The sequence below is a fragment of the Xenopus laevis genome, chromosome 1S (genome assembly GCF_017654675.1).
Source record: "Xenopus laevis strain J_2021 chromosome 1S, Xenopus_laevis_v10.1, whole genome shotgun sequence".
Classification (NCBI taxonomy): Eukaryota; Metazoa; Chordata; class Amphibia; order Anura; family Pipidae; genus Xenopus; species Xenopus laevis.
In genome coordinates this window covers 31,850,913-31,878,573 of record NC_054372.1, presented here as the reverse complement: position 1 = coordinate 31,878,573, position 27,661 = coordinate 31,850,913, and the positions used below count along the sequence as shown (strand labels likewise).

General features: G+C 39.1%; 1 protein-coding gene across 1 annotated transcript in view; it reads left to right on the top strand.

The window, feature by feature from the left end:
• LOC108706611 (microtubule-associated tumor suppressor 1 homolog) overlaps positions 1-27,661 on the top strand; it is a 58,610-nt gene that overhangs the window by 2,683 nt on the left and 28,266 nt on the right. The window contains exon 2 of the mRNA XM_018243174.2: positions 14,955-15,163. Within this exon, the coding sequence (XP_018098663.1) occupies positions 14,955-15,163 (209 nt within the window). The remainder of the gene's footprint in view (positions 1-14,954; positions 15,164-27,661) is intronic.

Here is a 27,661-nt window from a genome sequence, read left to right as displayed (position 1 = left end):
TTTTAAAGGGATACTGTCATGGGAAAACATGTTTTTTCCAAAACGCAGTTAATAGTGAGTGAATAGTAAATAGTGCTGCTTCAGCAGAATTCTGCACTGAAATCCATTTCTCAAAAGAGCAAACAGATTTTTTTATATTCAATTTTGAAATCTGACATGGGGCTAGACATATTGTCAGTTTCCCAGCTGCCCTAGTCATGTGGGCAGTCTATTTCTCAGTTTATTGTTCTGCCTTTTATTCAACCTTTGCTGCTCTTTAGCATGCTCCTATTATTGCCTAGTTTTCTCCTTGTCCATCCTAAATTCATTAACTCCTTGCCCCTGATCATGCAGAGTTTTCACTTTCAGAATTATATTTTTGGCCGTTGGTGGTAGAGTTGAACCTTCAGGGAATAGTCATGGCTTAGGGCCTTCCATCATATTGCATGGAGCAAATATTTTCCACACAGTGCTTAGAAAGGCATACAATGTAGCCAGAGTATATGGACTGTTGATGACAAGAATAACAGTCCAACTAAAAGTGGCCATACATGCACAGATATTATCGTACTAAACCATATTTTGTACAAAATTTGGTGCGTGTTTGGTGGGAGACAAGCTGACCAATAACGCCAGAAGACTTGAACATTAGTCGGTTCCTCGATTGTCCCACGCAGAACATTTTGTTTGTTTGCCTCTGAAGGCACCCGAACATCAGCCACTGTTTAGTGCTGAATCATCAGATACAGGTAGAATTCAATTCTGTAAATCTGATGATTCGGCTCTACACGTGTGTATTGAAGCGAACTATCTTTCTTGGAAAGATCTTTTCCAGGATAGATTGTAATTGTTACGTCTATGGCCATCTTAATTCCACTATAATTACAAATTTAAATCATAGCAATGATCATCTGGACACATTCCAGAGACTCCTATTTGGCTCATTTATTTGTCAGTGTGTAGTAAAACCCAAAGACCATTTTCTCCTTTGGCCAAACAGCTTGTCATTGTGATAGCAATATGACTTTCCACCTCCTGGCACAGCCTAAATTCACCCTTTCATCACATGGCTGTAGTATGACGGGAAATCCCAGCACAGGAAACCTTGCTCCTTGGTGCTGCATAGCCGATATACAGGATGCCTTTATTTATAACACTGCTAATGAGAACAATAGCGATTGAAATAACTCCTGAATGGCTTAGTTGTTTCCATGGATATTGTGTTTTTATGGTATATAGCAAGATTCTGTGTCAAAGCCCCTTTACTTGCTTATTGAATAATTACTCATAATTACATATTGCTAACTGTAAATCACAGTACTTCTCCTGAGCAGTCTCAGAACAAATAAGCCACAAGCAAATATTCTTTGTTCTGCAGAGAGGTAAATAATAATTTTGTCTACATTTTGCTCTTTGCTATATAACTCCAAGGACATTTGGGACAAATGTCAAATCTTTAATAAAGTAGAAGAACCCCAGCATAGTACCAGTTATTTTTATAAAGCATGGTTCCATTAATACTGTATGACCTCTAATCTATTGATGTCTTGTCCTATAAAGTAAGTTTCCCTTTGCGATAGAGGGGGAGTGTTCTGTTTTCCCCAAGAGATACCGGAACAATACAAACTGCTTATATGCCATTATCTTTTATCATTTTAATGCCATCACAGTGTTGAACCGCTCAGGTTCTAGGGTTACCTTGAAGATAGCAGCGTTCTACCTGAATTTTTTGTTTTTACCACTTATTTTAACTTTTAAGAAGTGCTTGAATGTGTCGTAATCTTAAATTTCCTGGGAAGTGCAGGTCTGTGTTTTATGTTTCCAGGGTCTTTATCATGTTTTATGAGAATTCATCTTAAAGGGGTAGTTTGTCTTCATGTTATAGAGTGGTCATTTCTTAGCAACTTTTCAATTGGTCTTCAGTTTTTTTTTCATAGTTTTTGAATTACTTGCCTCCTAACACTTTCAAGCTTCGAAATGGGGGCCAATGACCCCCCCCCAGGTCCACAAGCAAAGAAGCTACAATTGTATTATTGTTGTCATGTTTGTGTTTCTTATCTTTCTATTCAGACCCTCTCCTATTCATATTAGTCTCTCATTCAAACCACTGCCTGATTCCTAAGGTAATCTGGACCCTAGGAACCAGATATCTGCTGACTAGAGCGCTACTGAGCAAAAAGCTAAATTTGTCTGAAAACCAAAAATTAAGACCAGTTGCAAATTGCTTAGAATAGCACCCTCTCCTAAGAGAAGAGAAGGCTGTGCAAAAAAAGTTCTGCAAGCTCCCTATTTTTTTCTTTGCATTACTGAAGTTATGCGTGGATGATGATTAGAATTCCTGTCTGTTCAAACACAAAGGAAAATGTAAAGATTTTGTTTGTCAATATATTGAAGCAGCATGCCCTGTTTTATTCTGCAGTATGTGTTAATCAATGCAAGCAGAATCTATATGCTTATACAGGGATGGGATGCAAAAGCAAATACTAGAAACCTCCAAACTACGGGTGCACCGAATCCACTATTTTGGATTCGGCCGAATCCCCGAATCGTTTGCGAAAGATTTGGCCGAATACCGAACCGAATCTGAATCCTAATTTGCATATGCAAATTAAGGCTGGGAAGGGGAAAACATTTTTTACTTCCTTGTTTTGTAAGTCACACAATTTACCTCCCCGCCTTTAATTTGCTTATGCAAATTAGGCTTCTTTCAGCCCGGGCAGAAAGGCAGAATCCAGGCCTAATCCTGAACTGAATCCTGGATTTGTTGCATCCCTACTCCAAACTACAAAAAAAGCATCTCCCGCAAAATGAATCATAAACAATTTGATTTTTTTCTCTGTAATAATAAAACTGTATATTGTTCTTGATGGTACTAAGCTGCATGAATCCATATTTTGACAGAGCAAGCCTATTGTTTTATTTCCTGGTTAAATATTTATTCGTTTTAAAGTAAGTGATGCAAATTACGGAAAGAATCCCTTATTTGGAAAACAATTGATTCCATGCCCATGGAGATGATTACAAATGCTCTCTAGAAATCTTGAGCCCTTCATTAAAATGCTTTCTCACATCCTCATGAAAACTGCACTGTGTTGTGATATGGGCACTTGCATTTCTATTCTCGCACGCAGTCTCAGACAGATGATTTTGGTCTTTTTTGGATTCAAACCCCCTAGGGTAGATAATCCTACCAAATTTCACCCTTGTGTGCCTTTAGGTTAGGCCCCCAAAGCCACTGCTTGCCTGTGATGCTGTAGAGCCTCAGTTCCTGCAGAATTGCTTCCAAGCCTACTGTAGCTTTGTAATGCCTCTGGGGCCTTGCTTGCACACAGATTACTGTAAGCCTCCTGTATGTGGGGAAAATGTTCTCATCCCTGCTTAATGTTACCTCACGCTTCTGATATGCTTTTCCTGTGGCAGCTATTCAGAATGGAATCCAAAATTTGCAAAGCAATCGGGAGGTATTGGACGGTAGCGTTGGTTCGGTGCATTGCAGTTATGTGTAAGGGCATTACATTGAATGCCCCTTTAGAAATAATATTTTTCTATGCTTGTGTGTATGTTTTGAGAATTTATATACAGGTATGGGACCTGTTATCCAGAATGCTCGGGACCTGGGGTTTTCCGGATAACGGATCTTTCCGTAATTTGGGTCTTCATGTCTTAAGTCTACTAGAAATTAATTTAAACATTAAATAAACCCAATAGGTTGGTTTTGCTTCCAATAAGGATTAATTATATCTTAGTTGGGATCAAGTACAAGCTACTGTTTTATTATTACAGAGAAAAAGGAAATCATTTTTAAAAATTTGGATTATTTGGATAAAATGGAGTCTATGGGGGACAGCCATTCCGTAATTCGGAGCTTTCTGGATATCGGGTTTCCGGATAAGGGATCCTATACCTGTATATAGAATTATATAAACATGCAGTAACGGCTCACCTACCAATTTCCCACCTTTTTCTCTCTGCCTTATTAACAGCTAGTGAAAGGCCTGTCATAGGAACTGAAAGCCGCACATCTTTCCCCTGTAGTCGTCTACATGCTCTGCATTTATCTGCAGTGTGTAGGTCGTCCCTTTGTGTTCTGATATTTCATGCATTACGTCCCCTCCTCCTTTCTGCTTTTCTTATGTCTAGGCCAGTGTTTCTTAAACCTTTTCTCAGAGGACCCAAATTAAGATGGGGATCCAGCTTTACACAAACATTGGTTTGGAATCTTGTTTTCACTCTCTGTCTTCTGTTTGGAGAGAAAATATCACTGCATTTTGTCAGTCATAGTAACCCTTTCTAACCGGCTTGGGGACCCATAAGTTAATAGCCCACGGGGCCACCTCAAGGCTCAGACTAGCAAACTAAATATTTAATCAGCTTCCTGGAAAAAACAATAAATGGCCATTTCTGAATTCTGTTTATATCCCAAGAGCACTGATATCAAATATGTATAGGTTTTACAAAGTAGCAGTACTCCATTTTAAATGATGATCATAACTCACAGTGCTCTTTTCCTTTATTGACTATAAGTATGTAGAATCTGACAAATATGGGGGCCATGTGCAAGTGACATTTTAATGGTGCATGTAGTAGCAATGCTTTCCTCTCCCTTTATTTGATGGCTTGGGGGCTGTTGGAGGTAGGGTTGTATTATGGGAATGATCATTAAGTGATTCTGTATCTGTAACGGGAAGCTAAATATTAAGAAAAGAGCCTAATATACACTCTGAGGATTTGTATATACTCTCCTCACTATTTATATTGCACAGAAAATGAATCTTTCAACTAGTTTCAACAAAAGGTTAAGAAGCGCTGTGAGTTTCTAGTAGAAAATTCCACATATCTTAGTAGGCAGGCTTTTGGGAATTTATTGCTCCGATTTTCGCATAACTTATCTACTCACCCCCTTTTCCTATCTGCAGCCTCACGCGATATATAGGCTCATAAGCTAGAGTGTGCCAGGGGTCAGGGTAGGCTGTAGATGTTAAATTAATCTTGTTGAGAATTTGTTTTCAAAATGAAATTGCATGGGCATAGCCCCTTGCTAAATCACATTTCAATTAATCTAAAGGTTAATAAATGAAAAATACTTTTTCAGAATCCAGTGAAATGTTTTTTAGTTGAATTCTTCTTTTAGGACTAGTGTAGCGTTGGATTCCCCATACACATCCTTGCCAAAGCCAATGTGACTCACTAAACTGGATTTTGTAGCCGTAATCAAGCCAACATTTTTGTTGCCTGACACTCCAGGTAGAATTCATAATATATGTCAGTCAAACATAATTAACTAGATATTAAAGATAATGTGCATATATTATGGTACTCCAACAAACAAGGAAAAGTTGTGCTCACCACAAATTTTTAGGCGGGGGTGAAATGAGGCTGTGACCACAAAATACATGTAGACAAATACAAGAGTCCTCTGCACTCAACCCATTATCAATATATTTAACACATTTTGTGCATACTGCTACTGAAAAATGCCTTACCTTTTAAACAAAACAGGGATTGTTTGTCCATACGCTCAATTTTCATCCAAATTCAGTAAGAATTCTATTGCTTTATTATTCTCCTATATTATGGTACTCCACCATACCTCCCAACTGTCACTTTTGAGCGGGACAGTCTCAAACCGCAGTCCCGGCTTCTTATAGAAATGTCCCGACTTTCTCTTTGATCTCCTGCACTTGCTTTTGGCAGAAATCCCAGAACAGCCACCAGATGCACAAAGATACTTTGGTAACAATTTGAGATAAGCAAATAAGTAATTGTAATTAAGATAAAAATGTCTCTTGGAAGAAGTTAGATTTACAGCATAAAGGGTAATTCACCTTCATTAGCAAAACTGTAATAACTGAAAAAAAAGCACAGAAATGTGTTCAAACTTTCATAATCTGCCAAATTTTGTAAAATGAACATGGTAATTAGGTGGTGTGAGCACAAAAATGGGCATGGTCCAAAAAAATTTGTTCGAAAACAGTTAAAATTATGCTGATGAACCTGTACCTGTTTTTCACCACTATGGTTTGGTTTGTTTTGCTGCGTTGACAATATCATACCGGGCCTGGGCATAATGAGTCAGGCCTGCTATGTATTGATTCCAGTATTTCCTACTATGAGGTTACCAGATTATATGGAATTCAGAGACTATTCAAAGAAATGCAAGATGCTGGTTTCCAGTTGATTGCCTTTAGATTAAATGTTTGTTGATCTGGTAATCCTAGCCTAGAATGCTGAAATCCTTTGCTTTTAAAGATCAATAAGTAGAACTTGACCATACTTTTTCCCTGTTGTTTTAATCACGAAAACGTGGTCATGGTTTTCATTCATTGAGCCAAGCAGGGAACAGGAAAATGAAGCTACTCCATGTTTGATTCTTACAAAGGGGAAGGGCAGGGTTGTATAATCCTATATAATTATCTACCTCATAAGGACCAAGCATAGGATAGCCTCATTCACCCTGGCTGCCCTTTTAAGCTCAAGAAATAATAACCACAGGTTTTTCTTGATTAAAATAGTAGGCAAAAAGTATGGAGAGTCCAATTCACTGCACTCGTGTTGAGTACTGCCCCTTTAATAAAATTCAGCATCTGGATGGGAGTCACTTTGCTTGAAAGAAGCTAAGTAACTTTTTCTTTCTTCTCAGTCCCTGAAGAATTGCTGGCAAATATGTAATATTCAGTGCCTCAAGCAACTGTCATAAAATATTTGTACATCAGTTTGCTAATTGCCAAAGCTAAAAAGATTCCTCATAGAGTTTGCATAGGATCTCCATTTAACCTTTAATGATGGTTCATTCTGTATGAATATTTTATTATTCTCTTGATGGGTTCCACAAATTGCAAGGAATTAGTAATCTAGTTCTTTTAGCTTTCACTGACAAGTAAAATGACACTATTCTTGAGTCGCCTGTGTACTCATCCTTGTAGAGTGATATCCTCCTCACACAAAAAACCCCAATCAATTGGTACAAGAAATTTGTTTCGTTGTTGAAAACACCGACCCATATACATTATATATGCTCGTACAAGAGCACTTACATCCGTGGTCTTGCTTGCAATATTAAAGGGGAACTATCGCGAAAATGAAAATTTTATGTAAACGTCCGCACACGGAAAACAGAAACTTTGTAAATATAATCAATTAACTATTCTGTACCGTTTCTGAAATAATTAAGTTTATCTTTACTATTCCTCTCTCAGCATCTGTTTCTCTTCATTCTTTCTTCATGCAGCAGTTGGTTGTCAGATATTCATTGACAGTTAGATCCAATATATCTTATAGAGGTGCTTCATTTCCTATCTGATGTTTTATAGCTTCCTGAAATAACTGATTCCAGTACAAACAAAATCTAACAAAATAACTGCCTTTTGGACAAATTCTGCATGTAGAGAGACATGATGCCTGGTGATTTTAATCGAGTGAGCTCTAATACATCTTCTAGGCAAAAGGAGCCCCCCTATAAGATCTATTGAATAGAGAATGAAGAGAAATAGATGCAGAGAGAGAGATAGTGAAGATAAATGTGATTATTTCAGAAACAGTACAGAATGTAATTGATTGTATTTAGAAAGTTTCTTATTTCAGTATGCTAAAGCTTATATTAAAGTTTCATTTTCGCGATAGTTCTCTAATGTGTGTATTACAGGGCTATTTTATTCCTAACTGGAAGTAGGGGATTGAAGAGGGCCACTTCATGCTTCCACCCACCCATCATGAATACAGTGTTGCCAAATTCAGTTGTGTGGCCTTCATGGGGAGGGAACTCGGGTCTTGGAGCAGAAGGATCTGTGGCCAGAGGCGCTGATGGCAGTACAGGGACCAAATTCAATAAACTTAGCTGAATGTCAGTTTTTTGCACTTTGCACCCTGATCGCACCAGCAGTAAATGATCTTGTCTGTGCATTAGTCAATGCCAATGTTCTTTTGTGGTGCTTTAGGACAGGGAGCTAAATCCTTATAATGATCTTTGCAATTTTTCTCTCTGAAGGAAAATAATAAGTGACATGTGCAGGGCATGTATTTTCTTTGGCTGAGTAACCTGCAAGATCATCAACGTGACCAAACAGAACTTGAAGGAGAATGTTGTTGACCAAGCAGTTCATGTCCAGAAGTTGTCATGTAAGACTGATGACGAGTTAGCAACCTTGGTCAAAGAATAAAAGGCTGATATATTACTAATCAGTTGCTGCTAACAATATCCTTGGATAAGGATTTGGTTAACATTAATACAAGCAGCGGTGGCTTCTGATTTCTTTCAGTAGGGCCTGCCGCTGAAACATTCCAAGCCCTACTATACACATCTTCTTCTGTTCTTCTGCTGTGAAGCTGTTGACTGCTCTTCATGAAAACCATAGTCCGTGCTTATTTGCTCATTTTGTGTGTTATACTTTATTGTGTGTGTGCACCTGTACATCAGCAAGTCACAACCTGTATAGTTGTAAAGGGAGCTGGCAGTTAATGGAGGAAGGCTTGTTACTGCCACTCCTCTGTCAACTTCTAAGGCTAAAACATTGCATACTGACATTAAGTCTTTAATCCAGGCAGACACCTCATCCAAAACAGATTCTTGCCTAATGAAAGAGAACAGAACTGTTTCCAAGTCTGACGTTTTATCTTTGTTAGCATGCACCTCTGGTGGGGGGGAAACCGATTTTCTGTGATTGGTGACCTTTATTAATACTGAAAATATTGAGTTTATGCATACAGGACACTTGCTTAGAATTCATTATCTTTCATTATGCTGGTCTTTGGATGTTTTTTGCCTTTAATTATGAGGCAGTATGTCATGGATTACTAAATCCATAACTTTTTCCTAATGTATAGAGTAATACACTCCACCTTGAGAAACCCTGCCTATTTGAAGGCACTGGGTGCTAGAATTCTTCTTATAGAATATACGTACATATTTTACAGTGCATTGGACTATATCTTTTTCGTTTTTTAAACAATGAGATTTTTTACGAAGTATTTATAAAATCTATTGTTTTCCTCCAGCTGCTGCATTCATTTCTATTTTCACTTCGGCACGGTGCTCAGGTTGATGAAGCATCTGTTATGCCTTTCACTTTCTATTGTTCCTGACACTTCCCAGCCGCTGTGTCCCTCCAGTGGCAAGGACTGAAATTGGAAAGGGAGCAGGTGCAGGTTACTTTGTCTTTCTTAATTGTCCCAACTAATTAAAGCCTGAATTTTCCATGAAACCTTTCCTCTCAGATTATGCTAGCAGTCAGCGTTGCATTGTATTTGCAACCATCTGGCTACGGTGGGGAGGTGTATTCTGTGTCTTTCAGCATCTGTAGGGAACAAACCTCTTTCATTTTTGTCTACCACTATGAAATTTCGGGGGAAGTGTTGCATCATGGGTAAAAAACATGGTGAATGTGTTCATTTGTGCATTTTGCACTAGTGTGCTGCGCGGAACCAGTTTCTAAGACCAAGAACAAGCGACCCGAACTGCAACCCACATATATACTCACTGTGATCCGCTACCCGACCCAGACCCGCAACTGCCTTATCCGCAACTCGGTGACCACCAGCAAACAGGAAGTGATGGTGCTGCAAGCGGGAAGTGACGTCATCAAAAGTGAGCGGGGACAGAAACAAGTTTTTTGTAAAATATAGACTATATTACATAAGATTAGAAATTTAGATGAGACCCGCAACTCCGCAGACCTGCGGGTATACCCGCACCTGAAAATCCTCCCCTCATTCCGCAGGTGCCCGTTTTTTTGCAGGTACCCGACCTGCTGCAGGACTCTACTTTGCACACTGCATCTGTGGCAAGTACGCAACCCCAATAGCGTTGTGACTATTGTGAACATAACAGTGTTGTGATTGCAGCTAAGTAACTGTTGTATTTTCATTTGCTGTCTGCTTGCTAGGTCTTAAGTCAGAATTTAAGATCGTTAGGAGAGTGCCTGGATCCAAAGCTAAGCGATTAATAATATCAACAAATCCATTTTTGTTGTTACCGTTCCTTTATTTTCCCACTGCCCAAATATTCTCACTTGATTCTTATTGGAACATTGTTTGTTATACTGGCAGGGCCTTCGAGTGGCCAAGCACTTGTGTTCATTGATGTAGATACTGTGCCTCCAGTTTGTGGCTGGCCAATTGCTGTCACATAGTATAATGTGGGACAAAACAATCCATCTTTCTCAGCATGTGACTGAGCATTTGCTGTTGCGACCTCTTGTGTCCCACTTTGTCCTGAAGGCATGAGAGAGATTTTCAGTTTATTTTTGTCTGACTCTTGATTGCCAGAATCTGTTTGTTAATGAAGGGCAAAGTGAAGTTGAGCTTATTCTTAAATCCTGGCATAGTACAAATGAAATAAATTAGATGTATTAGATGTCAACTTTGCTTATTGATTTTTATTTTTTTTAATTACTTTTTAGCGTCTTGATTTTATCCCAGAAAGCAAAAGTAGCCAGACCGTTCACAGAACTGCATATAAGTAAGTGGCTGCTAGACACTCAGCATCTGCTGTATATATGGAGAAAGCAGCTGGCAATGAATGGTGGTCCAGTAAATGAATTATGTGCTAGTCTTGCTGCTTCCTGCAACAGTCAATATAATGCAATATTAAAGGACAACTAAAGAAGTAGCTTGAAATGTTGTACATTATATTTTGTGCTTCTGTACCAAGGCAACCAAGGCTTATATTAGACAATACTCATTTTCTGCTTGATAATTTGCGACGACCCCTAAGCTTAGCTTCTCAACAGCTGCTCAGAGCCCACTGAGCATGTGAGTGTCACAGACAGTTTCCAAGATGGTGACCCCCCTGTCACAAGTTTGAAGTCCTGGATCATTGCTGCTATTGACAAGCTGAAACTTTAGGCTGGTGCAATAAGTGCAGTATATAAAATATGGCATTTTTAGCCACTTTTATTTTTAGGATTTAGTTCTCCTTTAAATGTGAGTGTTTTATTTGTTGCATCAGAGGCATACATAACAGACATGGGTATTGGAGACATGACTAATGCGATATATCTGCCTGTCTGAGTGTTTGAGATCCAAATAAAACACTTATGTTTTAGCACAATTGTGTGTGCCATCCTACTTCTTCACAATATGATATATCTGCCTGTTAATGTTGTCATTCCCCAACCGTGTATTTCAGGCAAGGTCATACCTCCTGTTATTCCCAACTGGAAAACCCAGGCCATTTTAGGTCGCAGAGATGAGTAACATTGCAAGGCTGTAGTAGTAGTAGTAGTATATATGTCTTTGTGTGAACATATACTATTTGTGAGCCCCAAGTCTGTTGGACACAAATTTAGTCCCATTCATACCCTGCATAGCGATTTAGCCATGTAATTTCAGCAGAAATATGCTTAATTTTCTTCACTTGAAATGCATACGGAATTATAGTCTAAAGTTTGCTATGGGTGGCTAGATGTGGGCAAACTATAAACTTTTTTTTTTGGTACATTGGGGTAATGTAAATAGTTGTGTGAAGTTCTGTTTGGAAGGCTGTGCTTGCTAAGTGTGAATGTACAAGAGAGGGCTCAAGAGGGCAGTAAACAGCCAGGAATAAAATACACTTGTCTTTGGTTTGCTGCTGGGCCACCTGATCTGTAACTGCTTTGTGAATGGAGGTTGCAGTATAATGTGCTGAATCAGGCGGATAAACTCCAGAGCAGGGATACGGTTTCCAAAGCTCTTATGTACTGATCATCGTGTGAAACATAGAATCATATTTATCAATGACATTCACCATTTGATAAATATGCTTTTAAAAATCCCAATGGAATAAATAGAAAGTGAGTGAGTTTTTCTCTGGTGAGTTCTAATCTCACATTTTGATAAATCTGCCCCTTAGTGACTAGTACACAGCGGGCCCAGGTGCTTTCTGTGCCACTTCTTATTTATAGGGACTGATGGAAATTGGCAGTTAGAGAGGGCAGAAGAGGATATAGTGCTTATAAAGTGCCTGTTGTGTGCAGTTTGTTTTGCTTAACCGGGGTGAATGCAAAAGGGGTATATACCTGTACACATGCTGGCGGTATTATAAATATTACCTGTATAGCCCTCGAGCTGGCTAATTCCTTATTGAGATTGAGAAGTCCCTGATCAGTCCCTGCCCCAGTGGAGCTACATTAGAATCTAAATAACCTTCCAGTATGAGTAGTTGGAGTAAACATAAAAACCCCGTACCATAGTGCTGCGAGTCAGAAATGCTAGCCTCTAGCTGTGCTTGATTATAATGAATAGTCATTTACTTTCTCAACAGTTCCTGTAATTTCTCTAAAAGTTTAGAAATGATTGTTTGAATGATGTTCTCATTTACAGCTATGAACTTGTGATTAGCTCAGTGTTTGTGCAGCGGATTTAAGAAATCCCTTGCGTGTCAGGTGCAAATTCCTAGCTTTTATTTATTTTAAGGGTTGCCTCCTGCTCGGCTATGGCTTGATCCGGTTTTATGATGATTATAAAGATAAGCCATGGCCAGTATTGCTCTGTTATTCCTAAGGAGAGCTAAAGATAATATATTACCAAATGTAGGTGTGTGTTTTATATACTATATTTGTAATTAGGGTTTGTATTGCTTGCAAGGGCAAATGTATGGCAGTTCTGATCAGCCATGGAGTCTCAATGATACTAGAATTACCCTTCATCCTTCACTGGCAGCAGTTTTTGTGCAATCCTGTTGCTGGGTAATACCCATGTAAACTACTAGCTTTAATATTTAGCCCAGTTCCTGTTGTTTGTCATTTAAGTTAATGAATAGATATAGGTCTGGTCCTACAGAGTACAACAAGTAGAATGTCTGCAAAATATACCTGTGGTACCCTGCTGTACAAGACATATGTATATTATAATATCATACCTCCCACTTGTGCCATTTTGAGGGGGACAGTCCCGATTTTGACAGCTGAACCCGCAGTCCCGGATTGTTACTAAAATGTTCTCACTCTGCCTTTGCTCTCCTGCACTGAACAGTCAGAAAAGGATACAAAGTTTCTAACTTAATTGGCTTTTGGCAGAGAGCCCAGAACATCCACCAGGTGCACTTGGATACTTTTGTAACAATTTTTAAGATAAGCAAATAAGTAATTGTAACAATTTAAGATAAGCCGGGCTCTTGATGAAACAGAGACTAGCATCTTAAAGGGTAATTCACCTTCATTAGCAAAACCGTAATAACGCATACAAACCACAGAAATGTGTTTAAACTTTAATAACCTGACAAATTTTGTAAAATGAACATGGTAATTAGGGGGTGTGGCCAAACAATTGGTGTGGTCAAAAATATTCACTGCGGCAAATCTTTTTGTCCCGCTTTCTATTTCAAAGAGTTTGGGAGGTATGTAATATTACCACACACCTTTAAACACATAACTCTTGTCATAATAGGAAGTTAAGTTTTACCTTTAAGAAATATGAAATATATGTTCTTTAGATGTTATTTGTAGATTTTTGTTCTTGCACGCAGGAATGTGTGTTCTGGTGCCTACCTGACCATTTCTTTTTCATTTTTGGCAAACAGAAGCCTATGTCTCTTTATGGATATTATTTTAAATGTAACATCTCCGGATAAGAGCCATTTTGTTGCAGGATCAAAAAACACTGGGGATGCACAGGAGATACAATAATTTTTTTTAAAATTTCCTGTGCGCCAGTCCCCATTGCTGCTGACCCGATGATGAAAATTTGCACAAAAAAAGGGGAGGGGACAGGGGCAACTAATGGCAGTGGGCCTAGGGGCGCCTGCTCTGTAAATTCAGCCCTGCTTCTGTCACAATGACAGTGATTAAGGAGGTCTAGTTCACACAGTGTAAACAGATACATTGTAAATAACAATACAAATACATTCACAAACAGAATTCTGCCTAAATTCCGACTCAACCGCCACTTTTCATATTTTAGTGAAAGAAAGACCGTTTACAGACACTTGTGAATTTGTCTTTGAAAAGACATAAAAATGGTGCAAAAACGACATTTTAATAGATATTTTCTTTAGACTTTTTAAAAATGGAGTAAAGCTGGTATAACCTTTCCCTGTGTGTCAGATCAATTCTAAAATAACTTGCTCTCTTTTGGTTCAGCCAATCAAAATCTTTTGTAGGTGCCCCATTGGGGAAGAATTAGAATATTAATAGGGATTAGCATTTTATAGTCCGGACACACATTTCTGTCTAACCCTATAGGTGTAAAAGCCTCATTAACAAAACAAGTAAAACACAGATTAAACAAAATAAAAAAAAGTTTTTTAACTCACACTTGCATTATTTTACTAGTTTTAGCTTAATGAATGAGGCAATATTAGCAATTTGAGTCAATATATTATCTAAAGGAAAAGTAAAGCCTCCCAGCCATAATTTTAGTTTTAGCAGCAATTAATTTTAATTTGACCTGAGATAATAAAACTATTTCAGATACAAATCCCTATATTATGCAAAATAGCATTTTATGTATTTAAACCCTTATATCTTGTTATAGAATTAGAATTACACAAACATGTAGGCAGAATTAGAAAGCCAAGGTTATCCTGAAAAAAATGATGTATAATTTTCCTAGGTAAAATAAAACCCCTCCCCCAAAAATTCAAATTTGATTGCTGACAATTGTAGTAAGAGCTGAAGACTATTTGTGAATTTGGTGGGAAATCCTACATTTTTATCTGCATTTTTATTGTGTCTCAATATCACCACTTTTGTGACTTCCCCCCCGAGTCACTGGATGTGCCGGTGCCCTTAGGCCGATGAAACGTGGCGTTTTCTCTGCTGGCATCTGCCTTTCTGCTCACATGGGGAGGTTTTTGATCCAAATATTTGTTTATTTTTTGGTTAAATCCGCCCTTTGTAAACACTCGCAGGCTGTTGCTCTCATGGGCCTTAATATAATGTACAAAAAAAGTGGTTTTATAAAAGGGGACACGTATCCCTTTAAAAAAAATTGGGGGGACTCTGTGCTACAGTATGTTTCAGAAATCTACATTATTTTAATACTGTCTTTTCTTTCTTTTAAAGTTGAAAAAAATAAGCAGAAGACCAGCCCGAGAGGTCCAGTTACACAAGCACAGGCACCTCCGGTTGATCCTAAATCAGTTGAATTAACAAAGTGCAAAGCCGTGTGTGAGCAGCAGAGAGGGGTTATCGAGAACCTGAAAAATCTCCTCACCGGCAGTAACCAAAGGTTCGAGGCACTGACTGTGGTGGTCCAACAACTCATAAACCAGGTTAGATACAATCTCACCTTCATTCAGTGGAACTTTAATTTTTTTTATTATATTATTGTTTTGAAGTGATATTACAGATGTGAGCAGTTGCAGGTTGGTCGTTTAAAGTTACACTGTACCTTAATGTTTTTTATAATGTATAATTCTTCCCTCTAAAGCAATGCCTTGTTCCATTGTGAAGTGATGAATTTTGGATCTTGAAATTCTTTCTGCTTTGCAGAGAATATGTACCACCCACTATGCAAAGAAGAGATACCAGAATGTGCCCAAATTAGGGATGCACTGAATCCACTATTTTGGATTCGGCCGAACCCCCGAATACTGAATCTGAATCCTAATTTGCATATGCAAATTAGGGATGGGAAGGGGAAAACATTTTTCACTTCCATGTTTTGTGACAAAAAGTCATGCGATTTCCCTCCCCGTCCCTAATTTGCATTTGCAAATTCGGATTCGGTTCAGCCAGGCAGAAGGATTCGGCCGAATCCTGCTGAAAATAGCTTAATTCTGGCCGAATCTCAAACCAAATCTGGATTCGGTGAATCCCTAACCCAAATGGAACTAGGTTGAGAGATGGTTCATCAGAGTAACATGGCTTCCTTTGAAGGGGTTGTTCACCTTTGAGTTAACTTTTAGTATCATGTATAGAGTGATATTCTGAGACAATTTGCAATTGGTTTGCATTTTTTATTATCTAGTTATTTAGCTTTTTATTCAGCAGCTCTCCAGTTTGCACTGTCAGCAATCGGAGTCCAAATTATCCTAGCAACCATGCACTGATTTGAATAAGAGACTGCAATATAAATAGGAGAGGGTGTGAATAGAAAGGTGAGTAATATGTAGCAATAATACATGGATAGCCTTTTTTTTTTTAAATTGGGTCAATGACCCCCCATTTGAATGCTGGAAAGGGTCAGAAGAAAAAGGTAAATAATTAATAACCTATATTAAATAAATAAACAAACGATGAAAACCAACTGAAAAGTTGCTTGAATTAGTCATTCTATAACATACTAAAAGTCAACTTGAAGGGGAACCACCTCTTTAATTGAGCTCCGCTCTAAAGCTTTCAATGTGGTCCAACATTTACTTCCATTGGCCACGTGTTTTGCATTTTACCAATACAGATAAAAATCTACTCCATGCTCATGAGCAATGTTTTGCTTTCCCCTTTGATTTTTTCTCTCTTACTTTGGAACAATTTGTAGTGGATTCTGGAAGGGTTGAACTCATCTGTTTCATTTGTTGCATTAGAGAGCTTGTCAAATGGGTTTTACATGTTTCATTAGCAGTGATTTGCCTTTCCTTAAGTGCTTTTTATTAGGAATTGATATAGGGAAATATACCCTTTAGCAGCTCTGAAATATAGTGGCCTAAATCATAGTCCCAGGTTAGAAGCACCTTTTTGCCTTTTCCTGCAGTTAATAATAAATAATAATTTGCTTTCCCCAAATATCGCTGTGCTCACGTCAGTACAGAGGCCACTTGGCTGTCAGATGAGCTTCTCCAGGTTTGCACGCAACTGCCTTCAAGCAAGTTAATCTAGTCACTCGCTAGCTTCTTGTTTACTGATTTTTGAAAGGGTGCTTCTGCCCTTGGCCTCCACATTCCTGCAGGCATTCATGAGAATTCATTTAGTTGTAACAGAGCAGCTAGAAAATATATCTTTTAATCAATACAAACTGCAAGCTTTTGTGGCTGAGTAGGTTCTACAAAAACTTCATTGATTTAATTTGTGGTCCCCCTTGTGGAAACATATATGTGGTGTTAAATACATCAGAGGCAATTAGTACAGGTATAGGATCCGGAAACCTGTTATCCAAAAGGTTCCGAATTACGGAAAGGCCATCTCCCATAGACTCCAAATATTCCAAATTTTTAAAAATGATTTCCTTTTTCTCTGTGTTAATAAAACAGTAGCTTGTACTTGGTCCAAATTAAGACATAATTAATCCTTATTGGAAGCAACCCCAACCTATTGGGTTTGTTTAATGTTTACATGATTTTCTAGTAGACTTAAGGTGTGAAGATCCAAATTACAGAAAGATCTGTTATCCAATAAACTTCCAAGGCCCGAGCATTCTGGATAACAGGTCCAATAACTGTACTTCTATGCCTGTGGCTCGGTGTAATATTGTATGTTCCCTGATCACTTTGGATGTATTTAATTTACATCTGCAAGCACAATGGGCAACCTTTGCTATTCCCCATTGTGAGTTGCACCGTAAAACCTCTTTTAATATATGTACTTGTGTCCCATGTAATCCTTACACTTTCGTATAGCTGTGCTTTTGGTGCCGCTCAGTCCTCCCTACCTTCCTTGTCTTGTTATATTTATTGACACAGGGAAATGCTGGATCTACTGCGATCACCTGACCAGGCAATGGCTCCAGGGTTCCATTTGTACCCTCCATCAATAGGCGCATGGCAAACACTGGAAATTACTCCAGGCAGAAAATATTTGTCTGAATCACTAAAATGGACACCACTTAGGGTTTCCACCTGGCCGGTATTTTACCGGCCTGGCCGGTAAAAACGATGGTTGATCCCAATGTTATATATTTATCTCTTTTAATATCTCTATTAATAGGTAGGCCGGTATTTTTTTCCAGAAAAGGTGGCATCCCTAACACCACAGCACATGCACTTTGTCACAATCGGGGACATTTGCATCCATTTTGGCAAATTGTGAGAAAATGGTGCTGCTAGAATTCTTGGAAACACTGTGCATTCTGAGGGGCACAATTGTGCCAAATGTTCTACATGTATTTGCTGATTGTAAGGAGAGAACCCTGCACACCTTGTTAGCAAGACTTAGAAAGTTTATTTTTATGTAATATACCAAGCAACTCTCTGTTTATTTTCAGGGTGTAGCAGTTTCAGACTACTTAATATATATACAGGTTCTACCGTGCTTTTATCAGCTGTTTATGGATAGTGACAAGCATCTAATATGTCTGCTGTACTGGCTCCTAGTGGTAAAAAAGAAATATTCAAAATGTACAACAGTGTTGTCTAGTTTTTGTAAACAGCCACTGGTCCTAAATCTGGCCATAGACGCAAATATCTGATCGTACGAATCGAGGATTCGTACGATTTTCGAACCGTGTTTGGAGAGTCCCGACATTTTTCGGAGATCGGTCGTTTGGTCGGACAGGTTAGAAAATTTCTGTCGGCTGCCGATAATATCTCTGCGTGTATTGCCGATCGTACGATTTTCAGTGGGAGACTGTCACTAGCTTTGGTTGGACATAGATATCGTACGATTGCTGTCAGGGGCAGAACATTGCTGATCTGTTCTTTAACTAATCTGACTGGTAAGACTTTGATCTGAATGGTTAGTGGCTGGTCGGGAGATGGGAAAGTCCGATCGTACGATGATTCGTACGATCGGATCTTTGCATCTATGGCCAGCTTAAGGCATCTATTGAGTCCAGTTCTTGGAACATTTTTCCATGCTTTGATGCTACAAAATAACAAGTGTACAAAAAAATAACTGAAGCTCTCCCATATGTGGGCAAATATCCTCCTGATGGGTGTGTGTTTCCTGGAACAGTGAAAGTATGAAATGCTTTGTTGGCTTAGCTCAAGTGCTAGTGTTTAATCACACCAGAGCTCCGCGTATTGTTCTTACTCCGGATAAAACGAAAGGAACCTTGGCTAGAAAAATGACTTGTGCCCAGTGCTGTGCACATTGTATTGTCTTCATGTAGATCTACAGTATCTTCAAGTGCACCTTGTTACCAAAGAATAAACAATGGCTGATTTCACAGATCTCAGAGGTGATTTTATACAACCTGGTCACCAAACTAACACAGAGCTGGATTCTCTGCAGCATCCGCAATTTTAAATGTGGGGATGTTGCATGTTGGCAGTTTATTGTGAAACTACTGAAAAATCCATGTGGTGGTGCTGCCCTCTAATATATGCTATGTCAAGGAGTACTTTTGTTGTAACTAGGGTTGCCACCTCGCCAGTATTTTACTGGCCTGGCCGGTAAAAAAGGTGGTTGATCCCAATGTTATTAATATGGAAAAAAAATATATATATATATAGGAAGGCTGGTATTTGTTTTCAGAAAAGGTGGCAACCCTAGTTGTAACTGAGGTCTAGGCTAGACATAAGGAATCATCCTCCCACCAGCCCCTTATTATATCCCAGGGGACAGCATCTTGTAGTCTTAAGCTGGCCATAGATGTTGAGATTTTTAAAAGATCAGATCCTGATCGTGAGACCACGATCTTCTCAGAACGATCGTACGAATTTACCATCAACTAAAAAGACCAATTTGCCAGTAAAACAAAGGGGAGCTGCCTGCTTGGCCCTGCAAACATAGATAGATTGCACTGGGACTGACAAAGATTTTTTGACCTGGCCGATCAATTTCCCGACAGATGTCGGCCGAAAAATCGTAAGATGTACGATTGTTTCGAATCCCACTAACCGCACGATAATTTCGAAGGATTGGTCGGGCTTCCCTAAAATCGGTCGTTCGGCAAGAAGAATCGTCGCATCTATGGGGAGCTTTAGAGTAAGGGCAGAACTATACGAGCGCTTTTGTAGGATGGTGTTGGATCTACAAACCGCATCCTACAAGTTGGACGTTGTCGTGTGGGTAAAAATATAATGGGACTGATACAAAAATTGAATGTGTAAACTACATGTAAAATTTTCCATTCGACACAGCATGTCGGATGTGAACTCTGCATTCTCCCTAGCAGCTCCCTAACACTAGATAACAGCTCCCTGGTAGATCTAAGAACAGCACTCAATAGTAAAATCCAGTCCCACAGTTACATTGAGTAGGAGAAACGGCAGTCTGCCAGAAAGCAGTTCCATCCTAAAAAGCACATGACCAGGCAAAATGACCTGAGATGCACCTACACACCAATTTTACAACTTAAAAAATATACACTTGTTGGTTCAGGAATGAAATTTTATATTGTAGATTTAATTATTTGCAGTGTAAACAGTATAATTTAGAAATAAAAACAACATCATAAAAATGACAGAATCCCTTTAAGGTTCTATGCTGTAACCCAGGGGCCACGTGACATGTAACAATGAAACATCCCCCACGTACAGTCATGTAATGTTTTACTCGTGCTCCACGCATGTGACATTAACATGTAAACATACGCTGACAGTACGAGCATTGTTTCCCTTCAGAATTTGGCTTTCCTCGGCATGCGTGCATCAATTGATTCTGTTATTAAACGCTGGAATCCTTTCCCCAGCTGCTCTTTGCCTCTGAAACTTCCTACTCCACACTCTTCCCCACATTTCTGCTCTCATGCTTCTTAAAGGGGAACTGTCATTGCTGTATCACTCCTTTAAAATAGAATGAGACCCCTAATAAAACATTAGAAATTACTGATGAATCAGGGTTATTAAATATTTAAGATTGCTTGAGGATTTTTCTATATCAATCACTGTTCCCTTTAAGGGACAATATGTCCCAGTGGCATTAGCCTAATGGAAATTTGAATGTGTCAATGTTTAATGACTTTCCTTCTTCACTAGTTTCAGACTTGCATACATGTTTCTTGTATGGCTATTGGCAGAGGAGCTATGGCCTTCTTTTAAACTAAATTAGAACAGCAAACAAAGCAGCAGCAGCAGAAACCAGTTGTCGGGCATATCATCTGGTATTTCAACTGTAAAGCTAGTTAAACCCATGGCCTTGTTTATGATCCGTTTGACCAGCTTTAGAATTATTCTTGATTAATATATCACTTATCATATTATGCAACACTTAACAGAGATGTTTAATCATTTGCATCAGTCTCTTCCCTAGTAGAGACTACAGTTTAATTCATTTACTAGAGTTTATCCAAAGCCAACACACAGGGCAAATGCCGTTTTATTATTTTGGAATTAATGACACAAACTTAATGGCTACTTTTTTTACTATTGCGTGCAGTTCTATTACCAGGCAGTAGAGTCCTGCGCGGGTCCATTTTTTGGAACCCGTACCTGCAACCCATACCCGCAACCCGCATTCTTACCCGCTTGGATCCGCTACCCAACCCGCAAGTACCTTATCTACAACCCAGACCCACGATCCGCTGACCATCAAGAATCCAGAAGTGCTGTCATTGTAAACTGGAAGTGACATCATATGAAGTAGACGTGATCAGAAAAAAGAAGTAAAAATCGCTATTGAAAAGACCCACGGGCCAATCCGCGACCCGCAAACTTGCAGAACCACGACCCCCGTCTATACCCGCACCCGGAACTTCTACCCACAACCTGCAGGGTAGGTACCGACCCGCTGCAGGACTCTACCAGGCAGCTGTTATCTTATGTTAGGGAGCTGCTATCTGGTTACCTTCCCATTGTTCTGTTGTTAGGCTGCGGGTTATTATATCACTCCAACGTGCAGTAAAGTGTGACTGAAGTTTATCAGAGTACAAGTCACGTGACTGGGGGCAGCTGGGAAACTGACTATGTTTAGCCCCATGTCAGATTTCAAAATGAAATATAAAAAAATCTGTTTGCTCTTTTGAAAACTGATTTCAGTGCAGAATTCTGCTGGAGCAGCACTAGTAACTGATGCGTTTTGAAAAAAAAAATATTTTCCCATGGCAGTATCCATTTAAGGCTCTGGTGTTATCATTATTCTATTCCCGCTGTCAGCGCTAGTTAGAATGGTGTCATTATCTCTTTGCACTGGAAGAATGTCTCCTTGCCTTGTCACATTTTCCCATGTATTTATTTGACCTCAGAAAAGCTAAATAAACAAGGTTCCATTATCGGCTGGATTAGGTGTTCACTTATGTGTCCTTCTAGAGACCTGGTAAATATTACCCTTGCATAGGGATGTCAGATTGGCCTAGAGTGCCAGAAAGCCTTCCAGGTTCATTCCATTACAAAGAGAAGCCATCATTTGATTAGTTGCAACTTAATCATCTGTGGCTTGTTTCCTACATCAGCCAGTGTGATATTTCTGTTTGCCCCCCCCCCCTTGTGATTAGCTACAGAGGCATTGTGTTTTATCTGACACTTTGGAGCTTCCAGAATAGCACATTAGTGCGTTTTATATATGTGGGTCCCTAAGCTCAGTAAGTGACAGCAGCACAGAGCATGTGCAGTGAACCAGCAGAAAAGAAGATTGGGAGTTACTGGGCCATTTTTGGAGACACCGATCTTCTTTGCTGTGTAGGTCTGGGGCTGGTACATAAGCCCAATACATAAGGTATAGCAGTTCTAGCCTAATTCTTTGCTAAGCTTTAGTTCTCCCCTTAAAATGGCTGTTCACCTTCAAATAACTTTTTCAGTTCTGTTGTTTTCAGATAGTTCTCCAGAAATAAAGATTTTTTTTTTTGCAATTACTTTCTATTTTCTATTTGTGATTGTTTTTCTAATATTGAAGTCTAACGTCATTCACTTGTTCAGTCATTTATTTATTTATTTTACTATATTATGTCTTTCTAAAGCATGGGGGGTGGGAACACAGACTCTGTAACCATTGTAAAATGATTCATTTAGTTATCTTTGTTATCTTTGTCCCCGCTGAGCAGAATCCCTGAGTTCTATTAAAGGGGTGGTTGATTTCAGATAGATCACCAGAAATAACGACTTTTTCCAATGACTTTCTATTTTCTATGTATAACCATTTTTCTAATATAAAAGTGTAAAGTGTCATTTTTGACCTTCTGAAGCAGCCCTGGGAGGGGGGGATCGCCGACCCTGTAAACTGTTCTAAATGGATAAATTTAGTTGATACATTTCTTAACCATGTGAACAAAAGAGAAAATGCCGGCTCCAATCTCCTCTGGACTAATTATAATATATATACATAGAGCAAAACCACTTATAAACTTTACGGGTAAAATCCCTTTTTTTTATATATATATAATTGCTCAAATTGTATGTTGATATAAACCGCTAGGCAATCCTTACCAAGCAGAAAAATCTGACCTGGGTGTCCAGACCCCAGGCCCTTCACTCCAATTATTAGATAGTAGAAAACAGCCAAAGAGCTTTACACTCACCAAGTTAGCCGGATGGTCCGGGTGCCGTGCCCCGAACCCGTAGCTTAGGCAAACTCTGTCTTCAAAATAAATCTGCACGCACTCCTACAACCATGGCCATGGAGGTTAAAAATGTAACTTTATTCCATATTAGTTAAAAGGTATGCGTCCTAAGGAAGGACGCATACCTTTTAACTAATATGGAATAAAGTTACATTTTTAACCTCCATGGCCATGGTTGTAGGAGTGCGTGCAGATTTATTTTGATACATTTCTTATCTTTGTCCCTGCTGAGCAGAATCTCTGGGTTTCACTACAGGCAGCTGTTAGGGCAAGGCCAGATGTGGAGTTTTTACGTTGTGTTTTTAAAAAAGCTCATAAACTGCACTACCACTGAAACTAATGGAAAATGCACTATGGCGATTCTCACAGGGCGCTTGCAAGCTGAAATCCGCCACAGGAATCCAGTATTGGCGTTTTTTAGCAGAAACGACAATACGTCAAGAAACTACAAAATCAATAGACTCTATGGGATCTGCAAGTTTGAAACCACACGTTGTGTAAATACGCAGCGTATTTTAAATATGACGTCCAAATTCTCGCGAGATAAATTACGCATATACATTTTTACGCCCGGTGATGTAATGACGTTGTGTATTGACAATCATTCCTGCTCCATTTTGCGTGTAAATAGTTTTTCTATTTCTAAATAGCTTTTCTATTTCCAGCCAGGGGAATTATGGGGAACGAGAACAATGAGAAGTGCATGTTGGGAAAAAAGAAACCTACAAGCTGAAAAACGCATGTTGACGGTCACGTGTGGTTTTAGTGGCGTATTTATGCAACGTGAAAACGCCATGACTGGCCTTGCCCTAAGAATTGAGACAATAATTTCCTAATACTCCAGAGATGCTGCTGAGAAATGTATCAACTAAATGTTGCAAAATTGTAACAGTTCAGAATCTGCACCTGAATTACTGAGCTGCTAGACTCAAACACCAGAGACACGAACATTCAACTTTAAACTTAGATTTTGGAAAAACAGTAAAAAATAAATAATGGAAAGTAATTTAAAAAAGTCTTTATTTCTGGGGAACAATCTCAAAACAACTGAATTGAAATAAGTGTTTGGAAGGTGAACAACCCCTTTAAAAGCAGCTGTTAGAATTGATACAATAGTTGCTAATATTCTTTCTGAGAAATGTATCAACTAAATGTAGCAAGTTGTGACAGTTCAGATTCTTCACCTGGATTAATGAGCCGCCAGACTGAAACCCTATATAGTCAGGAACATTAAAATTCAATTTTGGAAAAACATTAAAATAAGAAATGGAAAGCACTTGAAAAACGTCTTTATTTCTGGTGAACGATCTGAAATAACTCAACTGAACATCCCCTTAAACGCTTATTTCCATTCCAGCTGTCATAACCGTGATTCTTGACTATCTAAGCCCCAGTGGCATCCCCAGATAAACGGCAACTCCAAAATGGAGACTAGTTCTCTCCCTAAACCACTTACCTCTAAGTATTAAGTAGATAATCTTCCATGTGCCATAAGCCAGAGATTCCCACATGGAACATTGGTAGGCTGTACATTGAATTTTACCACCTTGACTTTCCTTGAAAAAGTACCAATTTTGGCACCAGGAATATCAATGCAAGATGTTAGGACATGCAGAACCTGCAGGTTTTCATGACATCCCCTGTAGATGTATTACATTTTTATTTGTTTCAAGTTACTGGAATATTTCTTGGTAAGCATCAGGCTAGTTTGTTGTTGGGACTTGCTAACAATGTGGAGTCATAAGAGTGAGACCTTCTAGTTGTTGGAAAAGGAATGTGACTGTCCCAGCTGCAGACTGTTCATGCAGGTTGTTGATGTATTTCTGTGCGGGCTACTGTGCTTGAAGGCAGATATATTTGAAAGATTCTGGGCAGCCCTACACAGCAGACTAATGTTGCAGAGTAGAGGCTGTCAAATTTAAATAATGATCAATGATAAATTATATTGGAGTAGTTACAGCAAGGGCAGATAAGGTCAGGGCACTGGATCCTAGAACCCTCCCAATTTATCAGCTTCTATTCTTCGCCAGTTCTGTGTCGTTGCTCTTGCGATTTCTGCCCCCATTTGCATATGTCAACCTGAGAGATAAGTAGTTGTTTTTGTAGCTTGCTAAAAAGCAGGTAATCTGCCAGAGCACTTTATCTCCCAGTGGAGACATGAGCTGATAACTAAATTGTAACACTGCTCCTAATGTACAAGCACAGTCCCTGTCCTAGGAATGTCCTGGCTCTAAGTCTTGTGCCCACACATCTGTTATCAGATCGATGGCTATTAAAACCATTGTGACCAGCTTGGAAGACTCCAGGGTGTGGTACTTTTACTTAAAGGGTCATGGGGAAAATGTTTTTTTTTTTTTCAAAATGCATCAGTTAATAGTGCTGCTCCAGCAGAAATCTGCACTGAAATCCGTTTCTCAAAAGAGCAAACAGATTTTTTTTTTTAATTTAATTTTGAAATGTGACATGGGGCTAGACATATTGTCAGTTTTACCAGCTGTCCCCAGTCATGTGACTTGTGCTCTGATAAACTTTAGTCACTCTTTACTAGGGATGCACCGAATCCACTATTATGGATTTGCCCGAATCCTTCACCGAACCGAATCCTAATCCTAATTTGCATATGCAAATCAGGGGTATGACGGGGAAACCATTTTTTACTTCCTTGTTTTGTGACAAAAAGTCACACAATTTCCCTCCCCGCCCCTAATTTGCATATGTAAATTAGGATTTGGTTTGGCCGAAACCGAATCCTGCTCAAAAAGGCTGAATCCCGAACCGAATCCTGGATGTAAGTTGCAGTGATATCACCCCTCCTTCCCCCCCCCCCCCCAGCAGCCTAACAGAACAATGGGAAGGTAACCGGATTGCAGCTCCCTAACACAAGATAGCTGCCTGGTAGATCCAAGAACATCACTCAAATTCCAGGTCCCACTGAGACACCTTCAGTTGCATTGAGTAGGAGAAACAACAGCCTGTCAGAAAGCACTTCCATCCTAAAGTGCTGGCTCTTTCTGAAAGCACATGACCAGGCAAAATCACCTGAGATGGCGCCTACACACCAATATTACTAAAAAAAAATACACTTTCTGGTTCAAATCAAATAATATATTATAGAGTGAATTTGCAGTGTAAACAGGGTAATTTATAAATAAAAATTGCATCATTAAACTCAGGACAGAATCCCTTATACAAGACGTGGGGACAGAGAACAGCTATGTTTAGCTCTGCAGAGGATCTGTATTGTAGCCCCAACTCCTAGAAATAAACAAATGTAGACATGAATGGCAACCTGATAAAGTAACCCGTGCCATTATCTGATCATCTCTAGTCCATGTAAATTCTTTTTTACAACTAGTGCATGTTTAAGTCCATATCTGCCCTTTTGTAAGCAATGAGATTGCTATTTATTTGCACAGAGGAGTTGTCACCAGATATATAACCTTTATTACTGACTCATTTAACAGATGTTTGTTTTGGTGCACACATCCCTGTCTGTTGTGTATCCAGTGCTTTCTCTGCGGCTGTATGTGCTATGTATGTGCTTTGATGTGTGCCGCATTCTGTTACACTAGCGCAGGATAGATGAGTCCAGAGTCTCCTGTTACAGCCACTGTTAGGGGGCTACATCGATAGCCAGAGATGGATGAATTAGTAATGACCTACCAGAAATTTACATCACAAAGTTCCGTGTTCTGCGCTATAATGAGTTAGATCATTTCGGGCACTGTGTGTATATTTAGAGCAGTGCTATAATGCAGTTTTAGCAACAGAAATGATTCAAATATCAGCCAACGTGATCAGCATTGAAAATATTATGTTGCATTTTCAGGAGACAAACATGGAGTGTTATGTAACAGTGTGGTAGCTCCAACCCAATAAATACACATTATCACTGCCAATGGAATACTGCTAGGAAGAAACAATTCACATTCAGGGCAGTAGGGGCTATGGCTTGGCACACAGACGTCCAGCACTCCATCATCTGAATCATATTCTGCTGTGTATACAGGCTCAGGGTCCAAATACTATACAGTTCTTCAGGCATATGGGGGGAGTGGCATAAAATCTATATAAACTCTGGGAGGCCCATTTATCAAAGTCTGACTTTTTCTCAATATTTTCTGAAAGCAACTCTGACCAAATCCTCACTGGTATTTATAAAATACACTTTCCGAAAATTATGTTTGCAGGAAAAAAAAACAGAAAAAATCGTGAAAAAAATCATACAAATAATCCGGTTTTTCACCCAAATACTCAGATTTTTTTTCCTGATTTTTGCCTGAAAACCACGAAATCTTCGGATTATTGCACTAAACCCAGTGCAGATCAAAATATCTTTGGGACTTCTCCCATTTACTTATATGCAACCTCAGCAGGTCTGAGATGCTGGATTTTCTGATTATGGGGTATAATCCTGAAAAAGATTGTGGTTTTTTTCCCCACTAAAAATTTGGATTCT